The sequence below is a fragment of the Hydractinia symbiolongicarpus genome, chromosome 14 (assembly GCF_029227915.1).
Source record: "Hydractinia symbiolongicarpus strain clone_291-10 chromosome 14, HSymV2.1, whole genome shotgun sequence".
NCBI classification, from domain to species: domain Eukaryota; kingdom Metazoa; phylum Cnidaria; class Hydrozoa; order Anthoathecata; family Hydractiniidae; genus Hydractinia; species Hydractinia symbiolongicarpus.
Genome location: NC_079888.1, coordinates 9030476 through 9044665, shown reverse-complemented (window position 1 = coordinate 9044665; position 14190 = coordinate 9030476). Strand labels below are relative to the sequence as shown.

The 14190-nt window shown below is 34.0% G+C and overlaps 2 protein-coding genes across 3 annotated transcripts; one reads left to right on the top strand and one right to left on the bottom strand.

The window, feature by feature from the left end:
* Positions 1–8899: 8899 nt before the first annotated feature.
* Positions 8900–10860, bottom strand: LOC130625979 (uncharacterized). Of its 2 annotated transcripts, none has more exons than XM_057441099.1 (3): positions 10831–10860; positions 10237–10312; positions 8900–9572 (listed from the first exon to the last, which is right to left on the bottom strand). In XM_057441099.1, the coding sequence occupies exon 3, from the start codon at positions 9564–9566 to the stop codon at positions 9069–9071; it is 498 nt and encodes a 165-aa protein (XP_057297082.1). In that variant the 5' UTR covers positions 9567–9572; positions 10237–10312; positions 10831–10860; the 3' UTR covers positions 8900–9068. The 2 variants fall into 2 exon arrangements, with proteins under 2 accessions (XP_057297082.1, XP_057297083.1); XM_057441100.1 differs by lacking the exon at positions 10831–10860 and adding an exon at positions 10697–10814.
* A 109-nt stretch (positions 10861–10969) lies between these two features.
* On the top strand, positions 10970–12691 carry LOC130625977 (uncharacterized). Its single transcript, XM_057441098.1, has 2 exons — positions 10970–11029; positions 11441–12691. The coding sequence occupies exon 2, from the start codon at positions 11474–11476 to the stop codon at positions 11981–11983; it is 510 nt and encodes a 169-aa protein (XP_057297081.1). The 5' UTR covers positions 10970–11029; positions 11441–11473; the 3' UTR covers positions 11984–12691.
* Positions 12692–14190: the final 1499 nt, after the last annotated feature.

The following is a 14190-nucleotide window of genomic DNA, read 5'->3' as shown; positions in this document are numbered from 1 at the left end:
TCAATGTCCTACTGCGCAGTGGACCGAATTCTACAGAGCATTAGAACATGTGCTACTGCGCAGTAGAACTTTGACTAGTGCTCAGTAGAACTTTGATTAATGCGCGGTAGAAATATGTGTACTGCGCAGAAAAAATTTGTCTACTGCGCAGTTGTCGCGATTCTACTGCGCAGTAAAAATGTTTTACTGCGCAATAGCACGTGTTCTACTGTGCAATAGACATATTTCTACCGCACAATAAAAATACCACTACTGCGCAGTAGAACATTTTCTGCTGCGCAGTGGTGTTTTTCATTACTGCGCAGTAAACTATTCTATTGTTCCTAGATGCTTACTGCGCAATAAAAAGAGTTTTACTGCGCAGTAGAAATCAAATTCTACTGCTCAACATTAAATGGCAGATATGGGCTTCCGTACTCTTCACAGTTTCATGCTGCAAGACTGCGGTCTGTACCTTTGGCTCTTGTGACGTCATGAGGCATCATGATGTTTTATATAAGTTTTTGAAGCGTGTCTTTAATGCTGCTATAATGGCGATTAAAGCTGAAGATTTGATGAAAACATAGAATAAATAAATCGTTTTTGTGCTTTTATTTTATAAGTTGCACGTTAAATAATACATTTCTCTGTAATCTTTTAATGATCCCTTTCGATTAAGATTAACTTGTTATAAGGTTGGAGGCGAACTTTAATACACTCCTGCAATTCAGTCCTTCGCTCATTTTCTGTAATAAAAAAAGGAAGTAAACAAAAAGGCTATCGCCATGGGCATTAAGAATATTTCGCGTTTGCTAAAGAAATGATTAGTCTCACGGCATGAAAATTTAGTATGTTAATGGCATAAACCCTACTTAAAACATATGTGAAGAATTCACTTTTCTTTTATGGTCGGAGCCCCAAATCATAACAGGCTACTTTCTTTTCCTAATTCTCAATAAGAGTGTTGTAACAAAAGAAAGGTTTATTTAAAGAATGTTTAACTGAAACTGTGAACTCGTGTATTTGTCAGGGGCGGCACCACAATTTCCAACGTGGGATGGTGTAGGCATAGTGGGCGATTTTGAGACTTTATTGGCAATCAACGAGCGAAGCGAGTTGCCGATACAGCTGAGGTCCAGGGCGATGCCTTGGAAGTCAACGCATTCTTAGAGTCCTCAACACGTAAAACGGCTATACATTGGACTTCAGAAAAGCTTTGTTTATTGGCAAAAAATAAAAAATTAATACTTAGGAAAAAATTTGGGGGGCCAGACCCCCTAGTGCCGCCGCCCCTGTTTATACGTATAGAAAACTTTTACTTTAGTTAACTAGTGCTAGTATTAAGTTAAAAATGTTACCCAAGCTACAAAACAGAGAGTGGCCACGTAGGTAAGCTTCATATTTACATGTAAACATAAAAAAAGTTTTAAAAAAATTTATTTTGGAGTCATAATCAAATTAAATTTTCTTTTAATATCTTCATTGTGCTGTCAGATGCACTTTTTTAGTTGTGCTAAATCACAAATTCAATTAGGTCTCCACAAACGATAAATCAAATTAAAAATATAGTAAAATCACATATATAAAATTCGGTTAATAAGTGGCCCCCATAGTTCGCCAGAAGATCCAGCGTAATTTTTCTTACCACCAGGAATTTCTGCGGTTAAAATCTGGTTAATTGATTAGCTAATTCTATTGTTCTCTGCTCACGTGATTATTATCGGGGAAAGCCCTTTTCATCCCGAATACTCCAGCGAGTAGTTGCACTCACCCAAACGAACATTAGCATTCTACAAAGTTTTTACCAGAGTCAAATTTGGCCAAGCTTGGTAAACAACTCACAGATAAATTGAAATGGCCTCCGTAGCGATTAGTCACATTGTTCAATTTAAACTCGGGGTTTCCGTTGAGTCATTTGTTCGCGTCTAAGCTCATTTTATCAACTCGAAGAAGAAAGCTTAGTTGTTAAAATCACAATAAATGTTTCGATATTTTTATAATTTAGAAAAGCTGCATTGTTTAATTGGCATCAAAAGTTAGATAAAATTTTCCATTAGAAACTTTCATGAACAGATATTTTTTTAAAAAAATTAAAACTTTATGCTAATTATAACATTATCCGGTTAAAACACAAAAAATTATCCGCAAGTAAATTCTTAGCTACGATTCTTAACTACACAGCTAGCTCTATACACATCAAATATTTTCCTGCAAAAACTCTATAAATTCTAGCTAGCTTGAAGAAAGTCTACAGAGAAAAAAGAAACATTACGTATTGAAACACAAAAACATAGCGTCCTTTCAAGTCATCTTAAAATTGTTGATTTTTGAATTTTAAAAAGATTCTTCTTTCCTTCATTTTTGCTTGCAAAATTTTGAAAGCTCAAAGATAGCACAACAATAACAGCTTCTTTCTCCATCTTAACTAAGGGCTGGTTGAACCTACCTACCTAAAAAAAAATATCAAGTTTCTTAGGCCCACTAGCGATACGTTTTGCAGTTCCAAGGAGCATGCATTCTGTTTTATTCTTTTTTAAATTTATAACTAATTTGTTTAATGGGAAGTACGAATTCCTTCTAGATCTTTGTTTAACAATTTCTGCACTTCTTCTGTCGTTTTTGCAGAAACAAACCCTACAGTATCGTCAGCAAATTGATCAGGCAGTCTTCAACTCATTAAAAAATATAAGGAATAAAATTGGTCCCAGTATTGATCCTTGCGGAACGCCGCATAACAGTGGCTACTGGTCTGATATTTCATTGTGAAATTTTACTACTTGATGACGTTCAAACAAGCAGTTAGCAAACCATTTTAGAGCAAGTCCTATATGATTTTCTAATTTCCATAATAAGTTGTCATGACCCAACGTATCAAACACCTTGGAGAAATCAATTAAAACAGCACCTGATAATAGTCATTTTCTGATGGTGTCAATAAATAAAGCAGTCGCTAGCTCCGTTAAACGCTTTCTTCTATAACCAAACTGTTTATCTGCAAGGAGGTTATTTTCTTCCAGGTAGTTCATAAGTTGGTGTTGAACAGCCTTTTCTAGCATTTAAGAAACAACGGGGAGTATAGATATAGGTCTATAATTATTTGCATCAGTTTATTCTACTTTTGTGTACTGGAGTCATTTGCACCATTTTCCAATCTTTGGGTACAGTTGCTGTTGCAACTGTACCCAAAGATTGCAGTTGAGGAAAAGTTGATGATGTATGTTAAAGGTTTTGCTATTTCTTTCCTACAATCCTTTAACATCCCGTTCGGCAAATCATCTATGCCGGTAGCTTTTTTACGTTTTAGGTTTTTTTAGCTCTTTCTGTACAAATAAATTCGAAACATACCCAAAGGCAAAACCAGTTTTTGTTTTAATATTACTGGGACGCAGAACACCCCATAAAAATTCTTTCAGCGGAAACGCGATTTTCTTTAGTTTGGCTGCTACTGTGGCAAAAAACTTTAGTTAGAAGTAGTATTTTCTTTGACGTGTTCTCATATCATAAAAGGAATAGATGAATCAGTTATACAGGTACTCTTTCTCGGAAAAATTTTTTCGATGCTTTTCCAAAATTTCTGTGGGTTGTTCCTGTTTTCAGTTAAAAAATTTTGATGGTAATCATTTCTCGCTTTTCGTATTTGGTATGTACAAGTGTTTCTTAGCTGTTTGTTAGGGTCCCAAAGAATCCCAAAAATCAAATGAACTCCCATTTACGAAGAAGTTGATCACGTACTTTTATATTCTTTTTAATATCAGCTGACAACCAGGGGCATAAAAAACCCTTGACTCGCTTTGTTATAATGGGTGCGTGTTTGTTGAATAACGTTGTCAAAATGGTTCTCAGATATTTCCAAGCGTTGTTTACATCTTTCGTTTGATACAAAGGTTTGAAATCGCATGACGAAAGATCTGCTTTTAGTGCATTTGGATCATGCAGTCTATAATTTCTGCATATTATGGTTCTAGGGCTGAAACGATTGTGATTTAGTTTTCGTATACAACCAATAAGATCATGATCACTCATGCTTAAAGCAGCGTAGATATTTTGAAGTACAATTCATGTTACTAAATTCTGCCATAGCATCGGGTCCAGGACAAGTTTCCACATCTCCACACATAATAAGCAACATAAAAACTAAACAATTCCGGGACATGTAAGGTATTGTTAATCTAAAACCTCTGCTCCCATTTATCAGTAGCAGCAACATTAAAATATTTTCTTATTTTGACAGTATATCAATTTTGACATAGGTACATGTGCACAAAATATTGAGAGCAATTTTCATATGTCAGAGTTTTAGTGTTATGTTAGGGTCTAAGTAAAAATTTGTTTTATGTTTGATTGGTGCAACCCAGTTTCATATTTGCTAATTTTTTTGAATGCACTATCTTACAGACAGACAATAAATATATCTTCCATAATCAAGTTGTAAAATTTTGTTGCAGGATGCCTAGAAAAGAAAAGTCACGAAATGCCAGATGCGGGTAGGTTGATTTTACCTGCCCCTGAATGAATACGGTTAAAGTAGTTATGAAATTCGGGATTATCTTAGAGACACTAGATCCTATTTTCCCCAAGTTTAATAATTATATACATTCTCTTTTTTTTAAATTTTTTTGAAAATAGGCTCCCAAAAAATACACGAATTTTTGGGATTTCTTTTTGTGAATGTGAATATATGTAGTCGGCTGCCGACTACATATACACTTGTTTTTGTTATATCACTAATTTTTTATGCCGCGATCTTCTTTCTTACTGTACCACGCGACACCATGAAGTAGTTAGTAATATTTATATAAATCTAACAAAGTAAAACCAAACGTTTTTTATAAATTTAACTAGCTTTATTACAAAGTTTTGTTTTTTACAAATATAATTGACCACACTCAATGCGCCATTTTAATCTTCAATATCTGGTCAACGATACCAGGGTATTTTTCGACGTCACCTCTCATATTTAAAAGCAAAAAGCCCTGGGGAAGAGGGTGGTCGATAACATTTCCGGTACTTACAATAAACAATCTGAAATTAATATTTTTGAGTAAAAAAACTTTATTTTTATTTTTGCTGACGTTTGTTTTTTTTCTTATATTTACTAAGACATAGCTATGTTACAGTGTTTTTGACTTACTTGGTTTTTCTAGATATTATAACACCTTCGGGGGCCGTCAGGGGTGTAGTCAATGATAAGGGGATGGATATTATAAGCACGTATGCTTTATATGTAATTTCTTATCGTAGTGTATTTAGCCGAGGAGGTTGAATGTGAGAGGAAGATACATCTCATAGCCTGATTATATGAGGCGAGTTGGGTCGATGTTGGGTCAAGACCTACACTACTGCCGGGTTGAAAAAAATGAGCGTAATTTTTTTTAAATGGCGGATGTAAAATGTAAACAAACAAGCGAAATTAAATTAAAATTATCATTAAGTACTTTGATCACCAATAGTTTGTTATTTCAAATCCAAGGTGTTCTGTATTTGTCATTCGTTTGAAGAAATCGCCTAATACAGAACACATTCTCATTTTTTTTAACAAAACGAATGAAACTCCTTAAACGTTTGAAACACCAATAGGAAAATCAATGCAAGCTGCTCCACAAGTTCTGAAGTTCATTTAAACTTCTTGCCTGCTGCTTCACTCACCAGTATTGTTTTTCTTCTGTTTTAGATCGCAATGTGCATGCTCTCCTTTTACAACCTGACCCTGGCTTGGCAAAGTGATATTATATGAACTGAGGCAACCCACCTAACCAAGACGTCCCGGGTTAAAAAAACGAGCCAGCTTGCCTAGTTGACTTATCAATTTTTTTTTAGTAGTGATGTGCTATAATGCCTAACTCTTTAATTCCATCATGCTGTGTTCTATTGAAACTAGCCGATCTGTAGGTTTGTGCATTGTTTTCATCATTCAATTTTCTAAAAAAAATTCTTGAAATCTCGCGCGTAAATTATGGAAGTAACCGTTGCTTATTGTTATATCTGCATAAATTATGAATTATTGCGGAGCAAAGGGTAGTGAGCGCCAGCGAACGGAGCGTAGCAGAGCCCATTTCCTCATTAAATAAGCCAAATGTAAGGGAAAAGGAAGGACAGTGAAAAGTATATAGCATTTCTGTACGAATTCCTCCCTATACATCCGAAATATCAAAAATTCTATCAAAAACCACAGGAATTCAGCAATTTCATATGGCCATTCTTTGATACAGTTTTTAGTAAGCCATACAATGTGGTTTTTTAACACAGCGATGGAGTTTTTGTTATTTGTTAAAGATGGTGCCAAGTGTAGCTAGCTAGAAACGATATGAGAGATTTCAAAAAAGAAGTAAAAGTTTTGTAACTGGTTTGTCACTATTTTTTACATGTTATGAAACCCTTTTTTAGCCTTACTTGCAACTAAAGCTAGCTAGCACAACAGTAGCAACTTAGCTAGCATAAAACTACCGATTTAGCTTGCATAAAACTATACCTATATTAAGTTCTCAAAGAATTCTGTGTTGTTCTAAGCATCATATTAGAATTTGAGATAAATTTTGGAGCTAGCTAGCTGCTACACGTAATGCACAGTGAGGAAAAGGGAGAATCATATTGTGTCTGATGGTAGCTAGCTAGCTAGCTAGCTACCTACCTATATATCTTGTTTCTAAGAAATTAGGACACATCACCACCGACACCACACCAGGAGGAGAGTAGAGATTCACCTATGGGTGGGCATCACAGTGTGCTGGACGACTTGTTTTTTTAACACGTACTTACAATTTTTGGTTGTTGGATTGTAAACAAAATGTAGACCCATTGACTAATGCGTCCCGAACAGACTGCTCTCTTGGGGAAGACATGTGTCTGCTTCCCAGACACATGTCTTCCCCAATAAAGCTTTTTTTCGCTTTTTAAACCAGTTTGAGTAAAGTTACAGAAACGAAAATTATTTCTTTATTCCTATATCAGGAAACATTTTCTACATTAACGTGTATATTATCTATTAACGATTGTTTTTAATTTCTAAGGAGTGGTTCTCGTGCGATCTTCAAACATTTTTTTGGGTTCAATCAGAACAAGTTTAGAAAAAAAAAAAAAAAATTCAAGATCTCGAAATGTCATAAATTTCTACATTGTAAAATTATTTCCTGATTATATATACAAATTATTTCCTGATAAGTACTTTCTGTTTCTGGAACTTGACCAGGACTGATAAGAGAAAACATTCTTGTTTTGTTTAACATTTTTTAGCATTTTCTGAATAACTTTGCATCAGGTTCTGGTCCATGGCATATTGGATCCAGATAACAATCCAGTACTGCTAATCCAAAAGCCCGGGAAGAATATTTCATCAAATTAGACCTTTTCTGCTATGGCGAAGATAAAACCATTTGATCGATTAATATGGAACACACGAGAACTTGGTTTTTATACAATTCAACTTAAAGGGGTATCTAAACTTTTGCTTGCGAACCTAACCCTTTCCCCCGCTCCGCAACACTTTCTATATTGATTTTCTAGTTGTAAAAACTCGTTTGTTTTGTCATTTGACCGTTTAAAATCAGTTGTTAAACATTTCTGGTGGTATATGCAGAAAATAAGTAATATAAACCGAATTTGCGGGATTTTTTTGGTTTTTGTCTGTCTGTCTGTGACTTTTGCAAAGTGGATTATATTCTTCAATATTTTCTTTGATTAAGTCTTTAAAACATCTCCCATCAAATTGTTCCGTAATTTACCAAACTTTAACGTTAAAATAATATTAACGTCAAAGGAATGTATACTAAAATAATGAAGCCATTACAGTGCACCTTGGAGGAAAGAATACGGAAGGAGAAACAACTCTTTTAATTCTATTGAAACACTGCGTGAGGTTCTAGCAGGTGTCTGTATAGAAACTTATTTTGAAATTTTGGCGGTTGTGTGACTTAATTATTCGTAAATAACAATTCGCAACTATGATTGGTTATAAAAACAATTAGATAATTTGATGATGAATTTGATAATATTATCAAAACAAGAAGCCATATTGAAATCGGTAAAATTTCTTTTGTTCTTATGTTAACATAATTAGCGAAGAAGCACATGCTCGACACTTTTGTAAACAAAAAGAAAAAGTTTATATCTCGTTTTAAAACGACGTTCTGTTATAAGAAGTTATTTCTTTAGTTAGAATAAACATTAATCCAGCACACATTTTGTCGGCACTCGTCCGGCGCATATCTATCTATATTTTTTTTCATGATCAAAGTGGCATACTCAAGCATGCAAAAATAGGTTAATATCATGGTTAAACGCTTATTTCCAAACGTATTGTTGAAGTTTTTAACAGCAATGTTTACCGACTTATATTAGGCACACTTTCCATACAAATATCACGTGCCTGCAGCGTGTTACAGTCAGATTTCAATAGAAAAAAGTTAGCCCCTATTAAAGGAGAATATGGAATTTGATCATTTTTTTGCGAAAAAGACTCGGTCGAGCACCTCACGCACTGATTCTTTTGAAATTAAAAACAATAGAAAATTCAATACATTTAAAGCGTACAGAAATGAAGTTGTTTCTCCTTCCGTATTCTTTCCTCCAAGAGTGCACTTAAAACACCGAATCCGTTTCGGAATGAAAAAGTTGATGATGTCATCAAAAAGCATTTAAACCTTAATATCTCTGCAACAGTTTGTCAAAGGTACATGATCCTATACATTTTCTTGATCAGCATTTTAAGATCTATAGGATGAAGGCAACACGTATACAAATTTCTTAACAAGATTTTTTGTGTTTTGACAGGCCTCTGCTGACGTCAGCAAGGTTTTAAACCCTTATATCTCATAAGCACATGATCATATACATTTTCTTGATCAGCGCTTTAAACTCTACACGATAGAGGCAAAGTGAAAAGAAGGTTCTAAATTTTTTTGTGGATAGGTTGTTGACGTCATCAAAATTTAAATGACGCTTCTTTTCCATTTTTATCCTACCTCAGTGGATTTTTCCATGGGCTTTATTGACTAATGCATATATATTTATGAAACATATTAAGAATAATTGAATGAGTACAAATTTTTATTATAGAATGTTGGGAAAGATCTATATTTTATAAACATTTAAAGTCAGTTGGTTGTGTTCCTGTTGGCAGCAGATTTGGCATGCTTTGTTAGTTCTGCTTGAATAATCCCGATCTCTTCTGTTGTCAGCCCCCTGTTTTCCAAATGCTTATGTTGACTTCTCGATACATCAAGTACGATTCCTAAGAAACGTGTCACTTTCTCCTTGGTTGTACAGATTTTTCCCTGAGCAGGGAACGTTACCGATGCTTCAACTGCTTTCCATGTGACATTGACTTTGTTATATGCCTTTGTGCTGGTGGTGATCTCAAAATAGTAAAGCATAGCGAAGTTTTGTCTGCAGCAAAAGTTGTACGTTATTTCTTCATTTTTTTCACTGTTAAGCGCGTCTTCAGCTATTTTTTTGCAATACTCTAAAGACAAACCTACGATATCCAATTTCAGTTGATCTGCCAAAGCGATGGTAGAAGAGGCATTATAATCCTTTGCACCCACTGTCATATTGGTTGTTATCGGGCTAACGGATACTGTTAAATCTACCATATTTCGCTACAAAGGTAAAAAAATGTGCGATAAAAAAGGCTACGGTATAACTAACAGTGCTCTCATTTCCTTGCGTTTACTTACCTTGAAATTCTAGGGTAGTATATCTTTGGGCGAAACAGACGTTATAATAATCAGAGGGTTTTCGAAGTTGACAACTTATTTGTAAACGTAATATTTAGAACATTATGTCTCTTTTTGAATATCAATCTGATTTCAGCAAAAATGGACATATGTTTTCTGGTTTATTACATATCCAATTGATATTTGTTTGTTATCTTTTTAATTAAGTTTTTGTCTTTAGAAAAAAAATGCGTTGAATTACGAAGAAATTGTCAAAGTTCCTGTTTAAATCGTTTTTATATATTAGGTATATTAATTAAGTTTAGAACTGAAGAAATTAGTACTTAAACCATTTAAAGGCTTGAGTTTGTACATAAAACTGATAAAAACAGTAGTTAAATTAGTGCACATTCTTGTTCATAAATTAATTCGAGCGGAGCCGCATTTTTGCTTACAGGTATTTAGGTAATAATAAAAATATTTTGTGACTAGTCGGTAGCCCGTGAAACAATCCACGAGTTCGCCCGTCGCAGCCAAGGTATCATTTTGCGTGACAGACAGACGGACGAAGGAACAGACGTATATAGATAATGTTAGAGGCATTTACCTGTTTTCGATCAATTTTACTTCAGATTGTTGGCTTCTTTCTATAATGGCGTTCGGTAACTTCAGGAACAGCAAATCTTAGAAAAGAAAACAAATAAAGAAAAAAACAACGAAAAAAGTAATAAAAAGTTACGAATAGAAAGTTAAATACGAATCAGACTGTTTATGCAGGGTAAATGTTTTGTGATACAATTTAAACACCGGTTTTTCTATAATCACAAACACCATTATAACTGCACCGATAATCACAGCCAATATTGCATGCTGACAGGCAAGCAAGGAGGAACGAAACAGTCATAAAAGAAGTATACACGATGCGAGATTCCCCGTGGGGTTTTACAAGAGTTAAAAAAAACAAGTAGATTTAAGTACATTTATACATTTATTTACACATTTATACATATATTATATATATTGTATATATCTAAAGGATAAATAAAAGTTAAGAATGTATAACATACTGCCATCATCAATATCCTCTTGTTAAAAAAACCAAAGTAAGTACATTTATACAAAAATATTGTACAAATATAAAGGATAAATAAAAGTTAAGAAAGTTAAAACACAAAGAAGTAAGAAAGAAATCCTCACACACCATGTCAGAATGGATCACGACGTACATTCTATATATATTAATTATATCGTACATTAAGTCAATTCTACGAATTTTCACAAATTTAATTGTTATTATAAATGCATAGAATTTAAAGATAAAGGATTAATTGATTCAAGTTGATTCTTATAACAGACGAGCTTTTATAAGAAAAAAAAACATTTCTAAGTTTGAACATAAGGTATTTTTTTTTGTTAGGAAATGGTTTTTTTTTACCTTCTTTTCATTTTCATTTATTCATGTTGCTGTAATATTCATTTAAACGTGAAGCATCGTGACTATTTCACGTCTTTTTTTTTGCTATCTCTGCAACTACGTGAATTTTTGAATATTTCTACGCGTACACACATCAAAAATTTATGTGTACCTGCAATATTGTATTTATTAACTACTTTTTCCATCCTACTGGCCGTACGTTTGGACAATGACTGATTTTTCCAACCACAAATACAATATTTAAATTACTACTAATGAAATCGAAATTGTGTGTAATAATTTGTTTGGCTATGTGAAAACTAGGCTAAAGGCAAATTATTGGATACGCACCTAACTCAATAGACCAATTCTTGACCTATCTATTCTACCTATTTAGGTCATAACAAAAATTTCGATTGTTTTTGTTGTGATGGCTTTGGTAACATTCACAGCAGCTGTAACAGCAGCAGATAAACTGAAAAATTTAATACACACAACTTCGTCAAAACAAATGGGGACACCTCAACAAACTGCTGGATTTGAGTTCCTCAACGTTCGAGCCAACGCTCAAAGCACAAAAGGTATCAGTAAGGATTACCTGCTAAATTCAATTACAAAATACATGGAGCCCCTCGCAGCAGGAAATCCAGCCTTAATGTGTGTGGTAGATGAAGCTAGAGAGGTTATTAACAGTGATGCCGAGGAGCACCAAGAGCAGTCTTTCGTTATTCTTACCGAGAATGATGCCGGTTCATCGTGTGCTCTGTTTATCTATTTTCAGAAGAGAGAAGATGGAAAGTATAACTTCAGAAAGCTTTTGTTTTACGGTGAATTTAAACTGGCTGCTGATGTATTTATTGTGCGTCACTCGAAAAACAATTTGTTTTTCTCTAAGTCCGAAGACGTGGTAAAATATATTCCACGGCGTGGTACAACTTAACAAGATATAACAGCCCTTTTGGAAGTCATGATACCAATAATTGCACAAGTTATGGTGGAATTTGTTCCAGACGCTCGCAGAAGTATACAATAAGGGGATTGGAGTTATGTTTTGAGCGCTAATTAAACACTGGATTGTAATTTTTCAGAAATTTTTTTAATTAAATAAATTGCCATGCTAAAACATGTTTACTTTTTTGTGCGCGCAGACGAATTTACTGTCCAAGTAGCACACCTGATCATCATTAGAATTCTCTTTAGTCAGGGTAGCTTTATTATTTTTGTTAACAATTTAAGTATTTAAGTATCATCCCACCACTTTCTCCATATTACTTTTTGTTATTTATAACTAGTCTCTATAATAATTCAGACAGTGCGTCTTTGTGGGTGTGTGTAACAGGCAAAAGTGTTGTGCTCATTTTCCTTTGATGTAGCCAAAAACCTTTTGTCTCAAATGTTAAATTTTCTGACGTTATGGCGCGACATCAATAACACTACTTTAACGTCAATATCTTATATTAAATTAAAGAAGCCATTATCTTTTTATCTAACTTCTTAATATGTAAGTACATCAATATAACTTATTTCGTGTTGTCAAATGATTAGTTATTTAAGTAACATTGGCGTTGTTAACCGCCTGGATTGTACAAGTGGGCAATACAAGCTTTTAGGCATTCTGATTGGCTTAGCGCACTTGCCGACGGGCTGTTATAAAACAGTTTGAAACAGTATTTCCCGTCTTCAAGAAGAATGGTAGCTTAAAACGTAAGCAAGCAAGGAATCAAGCTATAGGAATCATTTTTTTCCAATGCCTTGGTATTTTATCACATTAGTACCACCCAGGTAATAACTTGTATTTCTGTTTTCCTTTAGGCAATAAGGATGTGCAAGAAACTCTCCTTCTTAATATTGATTGATTACGTAAGTCATGTGTACACTGACATACAAGCAGCAGTGAGAATAAATTGTTAAAACAAATCAAAATTTTACCCAGGCACAAAAAGGGGATGAATAATCTTGGTACTGAATTAAACATGCAAGTGGATAATGGAAAATTTTATAATAAAGCACATGTAGTACCTACAGATACAATACGAACACTACAATACGATGTTAAAATTAGTGATTGGAAGAGCAGGATTAGTGACCTAATAACGCGACTGCATACGATTGATCAAGAATGGAAAGATCTCAATACCTTAAAACAAAACCATAACAACGACTGGAATAAATTTATACTGCAAATTGAAAAGAACAGAGATATATGGGAAAAGCTTCTTAACAAGATTGATGTCAATGTTGCACGCCCAGATAACGAAAGAGTGAGTGATATAAAAAGATTTAACAGTCGTACAGGGAACGAATTGGATCCAATTTTGAAAAAAGCAGTTGCTGATAATCATAAAGTGACGGAGGTAGATTTGACTACAAAATCGAAGCAATATAACGGCGAGCTGGGATTAGAATACAAGAAGTATAAAGATGGTGGAATTATGACATCTGATCAACCGTATCGTGTACCGAACAATTAAATACGCATTGAAGTATGACAAGATTGTCAGCGTTGTTATGTTTAGTAAAAAATATATCATTTACGTAGATTTGTATATCTTACTTCAACAGCACACTAGAATGACTTATCTCCAAAGTAAACGATTGTTTTTAAAAGCAGTGAATAAATATACTTGTTTTTACTCTTATCTCTTTTAAACTAGCTGGGTTGCCAAGTGTTAAGTGGAGGTAGACTATATGTTGAACATCTGTATTAGGACTTAAGGTACACGTATACGGTGTGTGATCTGCGTTCTGCTTCTAAAGTCTTCAAATTGCTTTGTTAAATTTTTATACATGGCTAAAACACGTGATTAAATATTTACTTTAATGTAATGATACAACAACGACCATCGGTTTAGGTCGGGTGATTGGATAAGATATATACGGCAGTGCGCCAATTGGCTAATTTACCCACGCGGCGAAATATTTTAAGGAGTGAATTTTAACCATCTACAAAGTTCCTGGGACCCTTCGTGAAAATCCCGGGTATCATTATTTTGTGTATCATTATCGCAAAGTAAAAAAACGGCTACCGTTTTGAACAAAATAAAGTATTTATGAATGATACAATTTTTCTTTTTTTCTTTTTTCAGAAAAAAATTCTAAAGCGTGTCCTGTTATATTTTTCAGTTATTTTAAACTTTTCAGTTCCAC